The sequence below is a fragment of the Anser cygnoides genome, chromosome 2 (assembly GCF_040182565.1).
Source record: "Anser cygnoides isolate HZ-2024a breed goose chromosome 2, Taihu_goose_T2T_genome, whole genome shotgun sequence".
Taxonomy (NCBI): Eukaryota; Metazoa; Chordata; class Aves; order Anseriformes; family Anatidae; genus Anser; species Anser cygnoides.
The window spans coordinates 61,366,137-61,381,879 of record NC_089874.1 but is presented as its reverse complement, the minus strand read 5'-3'; the positions used below and the strand labels follow the sequence as shown (position 1 = coordinate 61,381,879).

The following is a 15,743-nucleotide window of genomic DNA, read 5'->3' as shown; positions in this document are numbered from 1 at the left end:
TTGACTGATGGTTCTTTTCGTTACAGATGTAAAATGCTACTGAACAACCCACCCCTTATAATTAAACATCGAGTGCTAGCTTGTTCCCTGCGCTGCAGCACATGGGTTGAAATTCTGCCTACTGAGTCAATGAGTTGTACCAATGTCAGAAAAGCCAAAGTTTCAGTAGGACCCACACCTCACTATCACATCCTGCTGCCCTAAAACAGGGCACGAGAGTTACTGAAGAGAAGACCTGGGCTCCTTGTAGAGCTGCTAACATCTACATGAACAAAGACATGATATTCTCTTACCCCTTGCATACTCTCCTCTCAACAGGAACATTTAGGAGCCAGTGCTAATATGCCAAGGAAAGGGTTTGTTCTCACCTCAGGGAATCTATTCTTTTCCATTCCTGATAGTCATCTGAAATAATGGTTTATCTACTGTTCTTCTATTTTCTCTTAATGTTAATGACTGCAGAGAAGTTGGATTTTTTAGGTTTGGATATTGGGAGAAATTTCTCTACTGAAAGAGTTGTGCGGCATTGGAATAGGCTGCCCAGGGACGTGGTTGAGACACTATCCCTGGAGGTCTTCAAGAAACGTGTAGATGTAGAGCTTAGAAGCATGGTTTAGAGGTGGACTTTAGTACTCTGATAAAGGTTGGACTAGATGATCTTAGAGGTCTTTTCCTACCTGAGTGATTCTATGAAGAATTTCAAAATCAAGAGTTTAAACCAAGGAAAGTCCACAAAACTCTCTCAATGTGTATACAGAATAAACAGGGGGAAGGATGTAATTTCAGGAGCAATTCAAATTACAGATCATTTTAAATTATTTATTGATATTTAATCAATGAGTGATACACACTGTTCCATTACTTATTAACTTATTGTAAAGCCTATCACAGAGTGTCTTAGCAGAGAGCTCTGTTGAAGGGTTTTAGATCCTCTAGTTGTTTTTGGTAGTACCTCTACTTTTTTTTTTTTTTTTTTAAGGACTAACTACTTAGGAAATGTCCACTGAATTGAGTATAAACAGTGCTTCTACCTTCTAGCTGACTTTTTTATTCTGTTCAGCTACTTTGAATCTATTGGCCACTAACCAGGTATGTACAAAGAATCTAAGCTCACAGTAGAAGTTGAGACTGTCCTTTGACATAGCCAGATCTAACATTAAGTTTTAGGGCCTTTCTAATCTCTCAGCTACAAGAGCCACAGAAAACTTGCTCCATTTTCTGAACAGCTCTGCTTTCACTAAAAACAAGTCCTCATGGTGACGTGCTGTATAGCATTGATGTGGCATCTGCTGTGAAATCCCACTGGTGGATGCTTCTACCTTTTACCATGTTTTTGACGTGTTTTAGAAATGTGGTAAGCTATTAGTGCACAATAAGCTCATGGGTTTTTAGTGGTTCTCCTAGAGTCTGTAATCATTTTAACCCAAAATACCACCCCCACCACTGTTGAGCTCCAATGCTATGTGGTCCCCACAGGTAAAAACTACTGTCAGACAAACAACACAGATAGCTCACAAACATGAGAGTGTTACCAGAAAGCCAGGTTTCTGGGGGCTTTTTTCCCACATAGTCTGCTTTAAGCTAAAAAGAACATCAGGGTGGTTGTGTGTTCAGCATTAAAAAGCATCTTCTGGAGCACAGTACTCCCGAATATGTTAACGAATCCTTCTTCCCAAACCCTTTCCTGAAGAAATTGCATTAATGTGGAGGTTATGCTCCATGTGCCGTGACCTTCCAGCCCCTACCCTGTATCATTCTTTCAATTTCTCTACAGATTTTTCCTTCCTTGCTTCCTTTCTTGCTTCCTTTTCTTTCTTTTCTTTCCTTTCTTTTTCTTTTTTAATTTTCCCCAAGAGAGGCAAAATTTTACCATATCTCTCTCCTTGCTCTCTTCATTTTACACCATGCCAGGTCCTCTACCCTAATTTCAAACACCTTTTGGGCCCCAGTTCTTGCAGTACTAATGGGTACTAGTGACCCTCAACCATTCTGTGCAATTTTTCATCTCATCATTGCCTACACGCTCACATTGCATGCTGTTTGTGCACGTGCTTCCCAGTCTCTGATTAGAGATGGTTTGGTTGTTTTTACAAATGGTGCATTATAGGAATTCTCATCTTTTAATATTAAAATAAGTAATTAATCTTCCTCGCAAAATGAGCAGTTTTATTGCTGCTGATTAAATAATATACCTAAAATACATCATCTACAATATTTTTTTGCCCATCAATCATTCCATGAGTTATTCAGAAATATTCATTATTACACTCTGGCACTGGTTCTTTGGAGTCAGGGTTATAGATAAAAATATACTTTTAGCATAGTTTCTCTCAGCAGAGACTTGGAGTGGGAGTCTGTGAGGGAGGGGAAGCACCTAAAAGTTAAAAAAAAAAAAAGAAAAAAGAAAACAGGAAAATGTAGATAAAGGAATTGGCTGGAAAAAAAAAAAAGGTTAAGATCAGGTGCTTATGATTCTGTCTACACTGTGACTTCTTTTTCTCCTTCCTTTCAGAGGGGGGAGGTGCTGCAGTTCAGTAATGAATTTGCTGTATGCTGAATCCAGACTGAATCTCCAGGAGAGGGAGACAATGAATAGGACAGTAGGAAGGATTGAATGCTGATGTCAATTAAACTGAATCCATGAAATAAATGAGGGGTTTCAGAGGTTGTTCTTCACAGCCATTTCAGTTTGGTATGCAAGGGACTGCTTCCGTTTTATTGCAATAGTAAATTTCAGAGTGCCGCGTGAGAGGGAATATTGGCATTTCAATCAGGGCAGCTTCACACACACACGCACAGCCCACTCAACTCTGTGTTGAAAGCTTTATGAAAGAAAGCCTGTAGGATATCCAAGAGATTACTTACAAGATTCTAAGGGATGGAGTTTTACGAAATCCTTATAACACAGCCTGGTGCCCTTGTTGAAGTGAATTTGAAGTATGCCCCTGAGCTCCTCAGAGTCTGCAGACAATGCTCACAGGTATCAGGGTATACATGCATACCTACATTTATTACAACACACAGACATACACTCGTTTCAAATACGAAGATAAGGTGTCAATCTTTGTGATTTTAAAAAATCAATGGTGTATGTAGGGGCTACTATTAATTTTCATTACCCCATCAGTCATTCAGCGAACAAGGTTTTTCCATGTTGCTCTAGCTTCTGAAAAGAGAAAGCAGCTATCGCACAGGAATGAGGGTGTGACAGACAAAACAGGATTTTGCGTTTTCATGTAACTGCAAGCTACACCATCCTATGTCTTAATATATTCTAAGAATTTTCTTGAGAAGCTAATATTGCATGAGAATAAAATGTAATCTTCAGCACATTAGTAAAATATTTATAAACTACTTTATTTCTACTAGAAAAAAAGGGACCTATTCCACATGTGCAAAGAGAATTCTCAGAGGACCTGCAGATATTCCTTGGCCAAATTATTAAATCACAGTGTATTTAATAAACTGGAAATGCCTTTGCCAAATGTTGTGATAAAGGATGCTCCCCAATAGACTATGATAGAGAATATTTTCACTCTTACTAAGAGAGAAAATTAAATTAGTTACATTATTCAGAAAAAGATCCTGGCACATAAAATTCTGATAAAGTTCTGGAAACAGAAATGACAGTTAATTTTAAATTATAGCATGTTTATAAATAACAGGAATAGACCCTGATACTAATAGACCACAGACTGGCGACATTCTGAAACCTTACACCCCATTGTAATTGCTACACAAATTAAATTATAATAGAGCTCTCATTTTAAGATGTATTTTTCACCACAGTTGAACTATCCAAATAAAGCTATTGCAGTGAAACAGGTTTCTCAGAGTAATTTGATAGCTGTATGGGAGTTAGGGAAAGGACCGGAATCTGGATTTAAGAAGATATAAAATAAAGCAGCCCATTTCTGTAGAGAGCCTTTTGCCACCTCTGTGCACAAATTGCCTCAAATCAATTTTCCTTAAACTTCTCCTGTAACTTAAAGCACCTGTCTCAATGCCATGGGTTTAACTCCAGACTTCAGGTGGTGCTGAATTCCTTTTGATTTTGCTGTGCAATTGCTGCATTACTTGTAAAATTGTTTAGTCACAATTAGCCAGCTGATGCATCCAGTCAGTGACAAAATGCCATGTATTGTTTCCTGAAGGTGTGGACCTCATCTGTTGAATAAAACAGAAAACTAGTTTGAGGTTCCTGTTTCCTAGTTCTTTGAAGACCTTTGAAGTTCTTTATGGCTATTTAAAAGATGAGCCAAGCTTGCCTGCCTGACATGAACCGCTGAGCTACTCTACTCATTGGAGCTTGTGGATGAGCAACGGCGGCGGCTTTGGACTTTGAATGTATCATGCAATTACTCTAAAATCCAAGCCAGAGCTTGTAATGTGACCACTGTTGTTTCAGTTTCCTTAAAGAGCTAGTAAGTCTTCTGCTGTGAAAATCTGATGAGAAAGTTCACCTCCTCTGTGATCTTGCACACTGAGATCCTTGCTCTGACTGCAAACCCACAGGGCTCAATAGCTGCCTGAATAGCAAGGTGCTTCTCTGCAGAAGTCAGCGTGGTAGACACTGGACCATAATAGTTCAAAAAAAAAAAAAAGCCTAATGTTACTTGTTCTTGTTTATATTTTTTTATTTGTTTGTGTTTTTGTTTTTTGTTGTTGTTGTTTGGTTGTTTTGTTGTTGTTGTTTTTCTTGTTTGTTTTTTTTTGGGGGGGTAGAGGGTGGAGTCAGGGAGGTAAATGAACTTCATTGGTTTAGTCCCTAAAAAAATACAGTGGCAAAGTAAAGGCAGGTAACTGCATGTAAATGTATATCATAACTCTATGTAGATGTATATAGTTAAGTCCTGCAAAATAAATTTGGAGTAATTATGAGTAATTATGCTTGGTCTTTTCTAGACTAGTTGGTCTTGTCTGCATTGGTTGGTCTTCTTTAAATATCAAAATTCCCTATTCTTTTAGCTGCTTGGCATCTCCAGTTGGTGTTGAAGATATCACTTTCCATTGACACTGACAAAAATATGAAAGATGATCATATCTGTACTTACAGATCTGAGAAAGCAGCCTGGAACAGTGGTAAGATCACATTCAAGGGAAGGCAGGAGAATAAACTCCTGAGCACTTAGCTACACACTGTCACCTCCAGGTGGCTGAGCATAACTCGGAGCCAGAACTGTAATCAAAGTGGTACTTCCCCTCCAGCACTAACTGAAGGATAGGATTAAAAATGGGAGGAGAAGAGGAGCAAGGAGAAGGGGAAGTCACTGCCCAACTGCCCTGCCTGGGGCAGAGCAGTAATGTCTAATACCCCACCTGGCAGCAGCAGCTGTAAGGAAAAAATGGGCAAAAGTGGGTATAAACATTTTGCTGTTCCCAGCAGTACTCTGTCCTTGGAAACTGCTTTTTGCTTTGTGACAAGTGCAGGTGACAATGGCTCTGCAGGGGGTTGTAGCTCCCGGTGGGAGGGAGCCTGCCTCCCTCTACATCTGGGGCGCAGAGAGGCCTAGTGATGCCAGCTCGCTTTCTCTGACAGCAGAGGATATGAATTGCCCAGCAGCCTTTGTGCTAGCACAGCCAAACAACCAATTATAAGCTGCAGATATGGCATACATGCTGTACTGGCATTGTTCACAATCCACATGCAATTCAAAAGCCACCATTTAACCACCCTTGTCATAACCTCAACCTTTCAGAGACTGTGCATTGTCACTGAAACAATTGTTTTCTCGTGGTTTCAGGTGCCAAAGAAATCAGCGCACTCCACAAGTTTTATGCCTTCTAGCAGTTCCATTCACTTCAGACAATTGGATCAGCATTGTACAGCTGCTATTCCTGCAGTTTTTCATCATTTGCCTGAGTTTATACAAGGGATAAAACAGAGGGCAATTCGTCTCTTAGCCAAAGGAAAAGAGCTAGCATTTCTCTCCTGTTGAAGCAATGCAAGTGTGATATAAAGTCTGTGGGATTTGAACAGAGATGCAATTCACTGGGGAAATTTCTAGGTAGAATCCAGCAGTTTCCTTGGACTGATTACATTTGCAGTAATTGCACATTACAATCAATTATTATGCAGCCACAAAAGGCAGCTCTGAATCAAAAAAAAAAAAAAAAAAGGAAGCAGTAAGACAGAAAAATCTAATTGAAGGATATCACGGAGCTATGGAGTCCTGATTTATTGATGATGGGAAAGGAGTCACGCTCTACTCATGTTACAATTTCATTAGAAACATGATACAGCTATGCAACTAAAATGTGTTTAATGTAAAATCTATTATATTTTCTTGTCCTTATTGACATAACATTTTTCTGTTCATGTGGAATTTCACACTGAAAAAAAAGGCTCACTATCAACAGACTGAAGATCTTACCCCACAGTCAATTAGGAATATTCCTTGCATCTCTGTTGTATAGTCTAGCAGGCACAGGGTAGTCCTATATTATACTGTCAACATTAATCTTGAGATGGCATATATAGCTTGTTTTGATCTCAGCCATACCATTTTTTTTCAGTGTTGGAGTTGTTATTGAAGTTCCAGAATGAAAATACGGACTATGTCTGGGAAAAACAAACCTTACTCATTTGAGGTGCAAACCAAGGAAAATGACAGATGGAGGGGAACTGCATCAGGGTTAATAAACTGTACCTGCTGCTCTGTTTAGTACACGACAGTTCAGAGTACAGTATTTCAGACTGCAAGCCTGGCTTCCCTGGGGATGCTCAAAGCAAGCCTGGGGAAAGCAGGGGAAAAAATATTCCTTTGCTTAACCACTTCCATTTAGTATTCAGTACAAGCCAAACAGCTGGAAATCCAGGGAATATTCAGGAAAGGTTTCTCCATTAGCCAGGTCCTGAAATGGTTATGATTCAACAAGCAGGAAAACTGCCCTGCTATAACATTTAACTATCAAATTTCTGTGCTTTGTTAATTCAGGGGAAGGAAGAGGCAGGAAACTACCCTCTCCCTTAAAAACACTTGTGTGAGAAGTAGTGGCAAAATAGTCATTAAGATTCCTGTGGTGCTTTGAAGCAAATGTTAGGCATTAACCTTTGATATATTCATTAATTCTTCCACATTCTTCCATTTTCTTCTCACAGTAAATGAGACATTTTGACCTAAACAGTTGTGTAATACTAGTGTATGTTATTAAAGAAAAGGGAAGTGATTTCACAAAAACAGGGAAGTGATTCCTATGTATTACTTACCTTCATCACAAGAGGGTGATAGGGCTTTATTAGTAAATCATCCTTAACATCCAGAATGAGAGATGTTATAGGAAAACACAGAAATGTATGTTTATTACAATGCCCTGGTAATAATCACGGGTCCTAGGGGTTTATTTTGACCCTCTTGTTTAATTTAAGGTCATAGTAGTCTCCTGTGCTGTGAGCTGTAATGTTTAAATCCTCATTAAGCTTATAACCTTGCAGTTTACCTGCTAGCTCACTGGTTTTGTCACGTTCCTTCTCTGTGGTGGGTCTGGAAGCCAAGGTTTTAAGCACCGGAGGTCACTATATTATTACTGCAATGTTCAGCAGGTAGTAGAGAACCCCACCAACCCTAGCATAAAGGGAAAATGCGCAGAACAGACAAGATCAGGACAGACATAGGCTGTATGTGAACATGAATAGGTTGATCTTGTTTATGTAGGCAAGCCTACTCATGCCCTGTTCTTCATAATATTCAAGGAAAACAGCCTAGAATCTGGACAGTCAGTAGAGCCATATACCTGGAAAGGAATACAGATCTGACCATAGGCAGAACACATGTCTTGGGAGGGACTTATAGTTTAAGACTCCTCAGAAACATCGTGCAATGTTTGATGACAATGCATATACTGGTTTTATTAAATATTGATAGTCTTTATTCCAATATCTCACTCCTTATCCATTATGATTTAATCTTGTTAACTACAGAGAACAAGTGAACGGTGATTTAACAGTGTTCTTGAAATCCATCCAAATACCATCTAAGAGATGCGATTTCTTAAAACAATTAAACTATTCCCCAAATTAGAGCCAATGAAACGCATCTCTGTTGTTTCATGACGACAAACATTGTTCTGCCAGAGTATAGCAGTACAGAATAACTGACAGTGTAATCTCATTGTAAATAGTCTTCTACCCTGGGACTTTCACAAGCCTTAGCTCAACTCTGTCGGAGACAGCAGTACAGTACAATGGAAATTGCCCTAGTGAAGGTTTGATAACCCTGCCTCTCAGAGTAGCCCATATACTACACAAGTCCTTGCTACAGTAATCAACCACCCTTCAAAAAAGCCTGAAATCCTGAGATGTTCTTGTGAATTATGAAGAAATCCATTGGCTGCTCCTGTAAGGTTGGGTTTGAGGCCCTGCTGACTGAAAGACAAGGGCGTGTAGTACTGATCTGAATGGCAACAATCCTTTATCTGAAGCAGTACCTACAGTGGTAACTGTGTAAAGGAGCAGCCCCTGTTGGTACTTTCATATATTTTACTTTTGGAGATCACTGTTGGTTGATTACTTAATGGCAGAACTTAACAATAAGACCAGACTCACAGAAATCTTTCTTATCATCTCCAACAATCTCTTGGTAGCCGTAGGCTCTGCACGACCATGTAAAGGTCCCCTGAAACCTCCCTCAGATTTTAGCCAGATAGGTCACAATAAACTACTTGTTTATTTTTAAAGCCATTTGGGGGTAACTCTTCTTATAGATTTATTCTGCAGAAACGCCAGAACTGTTTTGTACCCTGTGAAATACTCCTGTGTTTTGATCCTTCAGATTGTGACAGAACAAAATGTCACCATAATACACAGGCATTGCTTTATTTAGAACACACATACGTGTGAAAAACATCCCCACTCTGAGGCACTACACCTCACCCTCGAGCCCTGCTAGCAGCCCTGTCAAGGCCATCATCATACAATCAACTTGTCTGCAGCAAGTGTACTTCATAACCCAATAGTGCTGCTCTATGTACACAATATGAGTCACCAAATTATCCACCCACAACTTCTAAAAGAAAGGGGTGGGAATATGACCCTTCTTCATTGTTTCTCATAGTCATAAGGATTTATGTTAAACAGACATGTAGAATGATCAACCATGGTAAACGTAAGGCATTTAAACAGAGATAGTTTGAATTTGGGAAACTCAGAGTGAGCCCAAGTCATGACTTGTGCATCTATTCTAGAAAAGCAAGTGGCTGAGGGGAAAGAAGGTGATACGTAAGGTGTAGAGCTGGTCGAGCTGCACAGGGAGGGAGCATTCATGTTTAGTAGTGCCATTATGACCAGTCATGAGGCTCATGAGTTTCTGTTGCTATAAGGCTCTTCTGTGATTGCATTTGTGCATTCAGGCTGTATTCTGTTTAAAAAAATGTCAAAACAAACCTCCACCACACAGGACATGGAAGTGATAGAACTGGTCTAGGAAATCAGCAATTATGGCCATATATAATAACTACCAATGCGCAGATATACAGGGTTCTGGCCATCCAGAGGCACCAGTGTTGCTTCATCCCCTGACACACCAGTTTCTAGACTTATTTGGGCTCCTTGGCCACTCATACCTCAGCATGCAACCAGCAGCTAGTGTCTGAGAATGGCTGTGAGCAGGACAAGCTGTCACCGCACAACAAAAAGGACAAAAGGAATGAGTGCTGTGGCTGAGTCACAGCATGGGATCATTCATCTCTCAGTGCCTGCAGTGCTAGGATGGGCTCTGCTGTCACCCATGGCAGCATCCCTTGCTCTGCCATGGTGAGTCTCACCAGCCTGGTGGGATGCCTGGCAATCACTCACGTGAGTGTGGCAGCACAGCCAACTCAGCTAATAAGTCAGCCTCTCTAGATGGGGATCGTATGTGTACTCTCTCTCAGGAGCCTACAGAAGCAGTCAATACATGGGGGCATTTACTTGAATAGGATTTGGTAATTTTAAGACACATGCTATTTGAATTCAAGGTTGATGTGTGGCATGCTTATTAAGATGAACCAACTTTAAGCATAAGCTCATATTCCAAATACAGCGTGTACCAAGAAAAACACAAAATAATTGCTGTACTTATGTCAAAATGATGTTGCTGTTTGCTCTAATAGAAGCAAACAATGAAACACTTGACTTCTGCTAGCACCCTTGTTATTAAAAAGGATTTATTACTGTGACGTCTAAATCTTGTGGCTGTCAAAGGCAGCTTGAGGGCACACCTGACATGCAAGGCCCTTGAGGTTTCAAAAACCGAGGTGGATTTTTTTTTTTAATTCCACAATTTATGACTGAAAATAGTCCTAAATCCCCACTCTCGGGGGAACATGCTCCCTCGGGGTTAGCCCCGACACCTCCCTCGCTCCAAAGGGATGGAGGGGAAAGGGTCACATTAAGCGTCCCCCTTTCCCCGCTGCTGCCCAGCCCCCTCGGCATGGCAGGAGAGCCCGGCCTCCCCTCCCCGCCTCCCTCAGGAAGGAGGCTGTAAGACCGCGCCCGCACTCAAGATGGCTGCAGGCTTCCTATGTGTGGGACGGGCTCTGAAGCCGGGCAGCAGCAGGTTAAGATGGCGGCTCTCTACCGGCGGCCTCCGCGGGGCCTGCCCTCGGCCAACATGGCTGCCGCTCCCTATTGCTTCCATCGGCAGTGAAGCCAGCTCGCCCTCAGTTAAAATGGCGGCGCCCTGGTGAGGGAGCTGTGGTGAGGGGTCAGGGCGCGGGGCTGGCAGGGCGGCGGGGCTGGGTGAGCAGCCGGGGACCGGTGAGCAGCCGGGGACGGCGAGGGGAGACCGAAAGCTTCTTGCAGCGCGGCCACCCCGGCCCGGGCCGAGTGGGGTGGGCCGCGGCCCTTGCGAAGAAGGCGGCGAGGAAGGGTGCAGCGGCTGGGTGGCGGGCCGGGGGTTAGTGTCCGCATCGAGAGCGGTCTGCAGTGGTGGGCTGGTGCCGTGCCGGGGCAACGCCTTGCGAGTCTTGGCGTGGAGAGGGCTTGGGAGCTCGCCATGCGCCTGCCGCAGGGGAAGTCTGAGGGTTTTCAAGAGTCAGGTGTATAGCTCCGTCTGTTCAACTCATTTCTGATACACTCAACAGTTTCTTCCCGTTTCCACACACAGAGAAATGCTTAATTGCTGTACTTTGTTGTTCCTTCTCTGCCCTGAGTCCAGGGGCTATTTGTGATACCGAAATTTAAGAATTCACCCTGGAGCTAACAGGCTGTCACTTAATAGAGATGGCTTAAGTAAATATGAATCTGGTAGCAAGTGTTCTACCATGCCAGAATATTTGAAGATAAAAGTGGTGTATAATGATCCCAAAAGCGAGATTTCTTGTCAGTTCCCTGTACTGATTTTAACAAGTAATTGCAAGAAACAGCATTCTATGGGTTGTAAGAATTTCTACCAATGTAGTTAATTAGTTATGAATGGCCTCTTAAGTTTTTCTCAGTGCAAAAAATGAAATAATCTCATAATTCTTGAATAAAAATATTATTATGAGTAAAGAATTAGCAAGTTCTGTTGTAAAGAGAAGAAGACAGAATTGGATTATGTTAAGCATTTGGCATAACAAGGAAACTGAAAATCAAAGGTGAAAGTCCTTGTAAGTTATCAAGGTCAGAATACGGCAGGCAATTAGATATGTGTAAAACTTAAAGCACTTTGTGGAAGCTGTATGGGATTATTTGTTGGCTGCTATCAGAATCAAGTTATAAATTGCTAGTACCTGAACAGCAGGCAGAAACAACATTTAGAAATGTTAATTTGATATGTGTGTTACTGCCTGAAGAAGAAGGAAAGAAATTACTGTCTTAAATTGTCCTTGTAAATCAAGTAAGTTGCTTTACCAGTGATAATTTGTCTGTCTTCTTTTGACAGATGTGCCCCAATGGTAAATGATATTCACTTTCCATGTGGAAACAAGTGTACAGGTTGAATAATCAGCTCCTGAAATGGCTTATCTTCAGATCTCACTTTTTTTTGCTTATACTTCCAAAATGATGCGTAGCCAGAGGGACTTCTGAGAGTTTCTCAGTGTTTGCTTTACCACACAGAGGTTAGAGTCGTCGCTGCTGCAATGTCCTGGGTACAAGTTGCAGTCAACCAATCCAATGAAGATATATTTGATGAAGATGCAGATGAGATGTGTGTAGTACAGAAAGAATGGAACAGCACCATGAAAAAAAGATTGAAGGTATTTCTATAACCATGACGTTTATAGTTGTCTTAAGCATTTTAGATTTACTGATACATACCTTGCTATATATGTGGCTGACTTAAACGGAAAACTAAGAATGGCTGCATAAAAGTTATTGTGGCACAGTTTCTTCTGAATGTCAAGATGATTGAGCAGGGAGTTACTATTCTAGTATCCTGTCAGAACAAACTAGCATTTTACATAAAAGACATTGCATCCCTCTGCACAACCATGCACATTTCTGAAAGGCAGCACTAAACTGATGTGCACTATTTGTTTCATACTTGTAGGTATGCCACTAGTAAATGTGGGACAATGTAGTTAAACAATGCTAACAAAGAATGCAAGGTGTTTGTTTTTAAGTAGAGTTCTTAAGTACAGTAGAGAGATTTAAGACATGATTCCTTGTGGAACCACTGTTGCTCGTTGCAGTCTGTGTGGTTCTTTGGCTTATTTTTTCTCTTAGTGAAAAATATATTTTATGGAAGGAGAGAATAAAACAAGTACACAAACCTAGGTTTCTTTGACAGATGTGTTATTATTCACAGTGGGACCAGTAGGGTTCATCTGTGTGTGGGTGAATAACATTTGGCTGAAGAATATGAATAGAACCTATTGTGTGTGCCATTGGTAAGGGGCGTTTACAAGACAACTCTTTCTCCAAGGAAAAGTTTCCTAAATTAGAGGCCCTTATAAGACTGGTTTTCTTTTGTTCTTACACAAATTCCTCTGGAAATTTTCTGAGTAGGTACTACAAAAATCATAAAACTTCTTGAGGTCAGAGCTGTATGTTGGACAAAATAAAGCAATATTCCTATTCCTGGCTGTTTTCTTAGCAAGTCCACCATGATTCTCTCATGATCAAATAGAAGTTTGCGGTCTTACAAGTTGAAAAGAGTTAATAGTTATTCTAGATTGTGTACTAACATGATTAGAGGATAAATAAATTTGCATCATATAGCTGTTTCTTGCAGAAAGCAGTCACAATATTGTGTATATTTGTATATGACTCACCCGTCACCATCTTTTTTCCTGTGTAAATCTTGAATTGTTTGAAGGCTCCATAATTAGTTTTGTAACAGATAAGTAGATTTTGGGTAGGTGAGTACCTCTGCTAATGGGGAAGTTTTGCAGCCTATGTATTTTTAGATGTCTAGAAATCTGTGTGAACTCTCCAATGAGTTTTTCATAAGGGTCATCACAAAAGCAAGAGTGCTTTCTTGCAGATTTGTCTTATTTTTGATGTTTCCAAAAAATGTTCTCTGTTTTCTGACCTAGCTGGGATCCTTTGGGAAAAGGACTGGATCTTAACAGATCGGTAAATGATAATGCACTGTGTGTTTAGGTTTGGCAGTGGGGGTATATCTGGGAGGGATGTTCAAGTCACAAAGCTGTAATTTAAGAGACTGTCTGAGTACTTGTTTAAGCTTTTCTGTTCCTATGAAATATTCATAGGTCCAGTTCTGCACAGTCTGAAAAACCTGTTTCACCACTTCTATTATAGGAGGGCTTTAGGGATGGTGTTGAGGCTGGGAAAGAACTTGCGCTCCAAGAAGGCTTCAATCAAGGTTACAGAGAAGGTGCTGAGCTGATGGTTACATGTGGCCAGTTCAGAGGAACCCTGAAGTAAGTTATGAACCTTTTAGGATTGTTTGCATGTGAAAGGAAAAGTTGTGCTTTCTTTGTTTTGATTTAATTTTAAAATTGCATTGTAAGTCTGTCCAAAGTGAGCAACCAGAGAAGTCTCAGCTCAGGTCTTAAATACAGGCAATTAACTACAAGGGTATAGAAAAATCCTCCTTCAGTTGCTTTTTGAAAACTGAGTTTACATCTTAAAGCTTAATATTCAGTTCAACTGTGTGAATTTCCCAGAAAATGCAAATGAAACATACATAAGCTTTTATATAGCAATGTGCTATATAAATATATAGTATTCAATATAACATGTATAACATTCAATATAGTATTGATATAATATTAATTCACACTATATAATACAGTATTCAATAACTGGAGATCTATGTGACTATTTGTAATGACTTTTTTTTTCTTCACTTTTCAGTGCTCTCTCATCCTGGTGTCACCTTAATGGACATAATTCTGCTTTAAGTAAGATAAATAATCTTCTAGATGTGGTTGGAAAGCATGAAGAAGATCTACTTAAGTATCTGAATTCTATCCAACAACAGCCACATGTTGGAGACATTTTAAATGCTGTTCAGGACATGGACCTGAGTCATGCAGCTCCAGCTGAGACAAAGTACAATGAAGTTAACACCAAAAAACATGAACACGTTGGCAGCTCTGCTGAAAACTATTGTAGAAATATTGGTGAGGATGGCTCCTTGCAGTCTGAGTGCAACAAGGCAAAACTCTGTACAGATCCTGAAAGGTCAAACCTTGCTTGGGTTAAAAAGCAAACTGTTTCTCTAATAGAGCAGCTGGGTTTACCGCTGGACATACTCCATCATGTCCACCAACTGGAACTTTAGCTTTTCTGTTTCATGGTATTTAAAATTATCTCAGCTGGATTGGATTCCCAATTTGAGGATCACTTCCCTTTAGGGAAGTCTGATTCCAATACTTCCTAGCTGAGGTTATTTTTGTAAATCTTACCTTGCTTCAGCTCGTGGCCAAAAAACCTTGGTTTTCTTCCTAAATATAACTTTCACAGAAGGGGAGATAATTTTAAAAGCTCCCCAAAGATTTACTAACCATGTCTCTATTCTGTGACAGAATCTGTCATTTCACCCTCACTTTCTCTATTGGTATCCTTTCGGAAATGGAGCAGGTCCCTTAAAAACCTCCTCAAATGTACAAAAAAAAGAAAAAAGCCCAGTGCTATGGAAAAGTTATTATTGCAGAATAAGCTGCTGTTGATGACATTCTAACTGCAAAATAGAACAGGATCTGCTGATTTCCAAAGTACTGTAACTCTTCTGATTACTATATTTAAAAAAAAAAAAAAGACTTTTTCACCTTTTGTCAAATTCTTACTCTTGCCTTTTGTAACCACTATGGAATGCTCTTTCACAGTTAAAATGATTTTTTTCCTCTTCATACAGTTCTATTTATTTCAGTTCTGGTGGAAGCACACCCCTCTTCTTAAACGCTGAACTACTGACAATACCATTGTTTTGCTGTTCTAACAGCATACTATCTGCTATTACCCTGTTAAAACCCATCTATACATTCCTAGTTTAATGAATTTTCTTGTGTTATTTTGGTATTTATTTTGCAAGTCCTTCAACTCTCTTCCCTTCGTTCCCACAGTTTTCCCCAAACTCTTAAAGGAAGACAGGCTTATTCACCTTCTCTTAGAAGCATGGTCAGCCACAGATACATCTGACAACTTTGTATTTCTGTGCCAACCTTCCATATTAGACTTCTTTTCCTGTTGCTTGCCTAAACTATAGCTGCAAATTCCTCTGGTTAGGAAGTCTTGTCTTTGTGAATACCTGTCTCTGTTTCAGAGTAATTAAACTGATTTACATTAAGTCAGAAGTTCAGTTGTTTTATGTTGCTTTTAACTTTCTTCAGTGTCTGAGACAAACGTAAGTTTTGAACAACTGACTTAACAG

The 15,743-nt window shown here is 40.2% G+C and overlaps 1 protein-coding gene across 4 annotated transcripts; it reads left to right on the top strand.

The window, feature by feature from the left end:
- Positions 1-10,480: 10,480 nt before the first annotated feature.
- Positions 10,481-15,220, top strand: YAE1 (YAE1 maturation factor of ABCE1). Of its 4 annotated transcripts, none has more exons than XM_048051649.2 (4): positions 10,481-10,661; positions 12,020-12,159; positions 13,667-13,788; positions 14,225-15,220. In XM_048051649.2, the coding sequence occupies exons 2-4, from the start codon at positions 12,043-12,045 to the stop codon at positions 14,652-14,654; spliced, it is 669 nt and encodes a 222-aa protein (XP_047907606.1). In that variant the 5' UTR covers positions 10,481-10,661; positions 12,020-12,042; the 3' UTR covers positions 14,655-15,220. The 4 variants fall into 4 exon arrangements, with proteins under 4 accessions (XP_047907606.1, XP_047907603.1, XP_047907605.1 ...); XM_048051646.2 differs by having other exon boundaries at positions 10,482-10,661; positions 11,844-12,159; XM_048051648.2 differs by lacking the exon at positions 10,481-10,661 and adding an exon at positions 10,855-10,874 and having other exon boundaries at positions 11,844-12,159.
- The last annotated feature ends 523 nt before the right edge of the window (positions 15,221-15,743 follow it).

Coding starts and splice junctions, on each gene's coding strand:
- YAE1 (XM_048051649.2), top strand. CDS start 12,043: ATGTCCTGGGTACAAGTTGCAGTCAACCAATCCAATGAAGATATATTT. Junction 12,160..13,666: donor CCATGAAAAAAAGATTGAAG/GTATTTCTATAA, acceptor CTTCTATTATAG/GAGGGCTTTAGGGATGGTGT. Junction 13,789..14,224: donor CAGTTCAGAGGAACCCTGAA/GTAAGTTATGAA, acceptor TTCACTTTTCAG/TGCTCTCTCATCCTGGTGTC.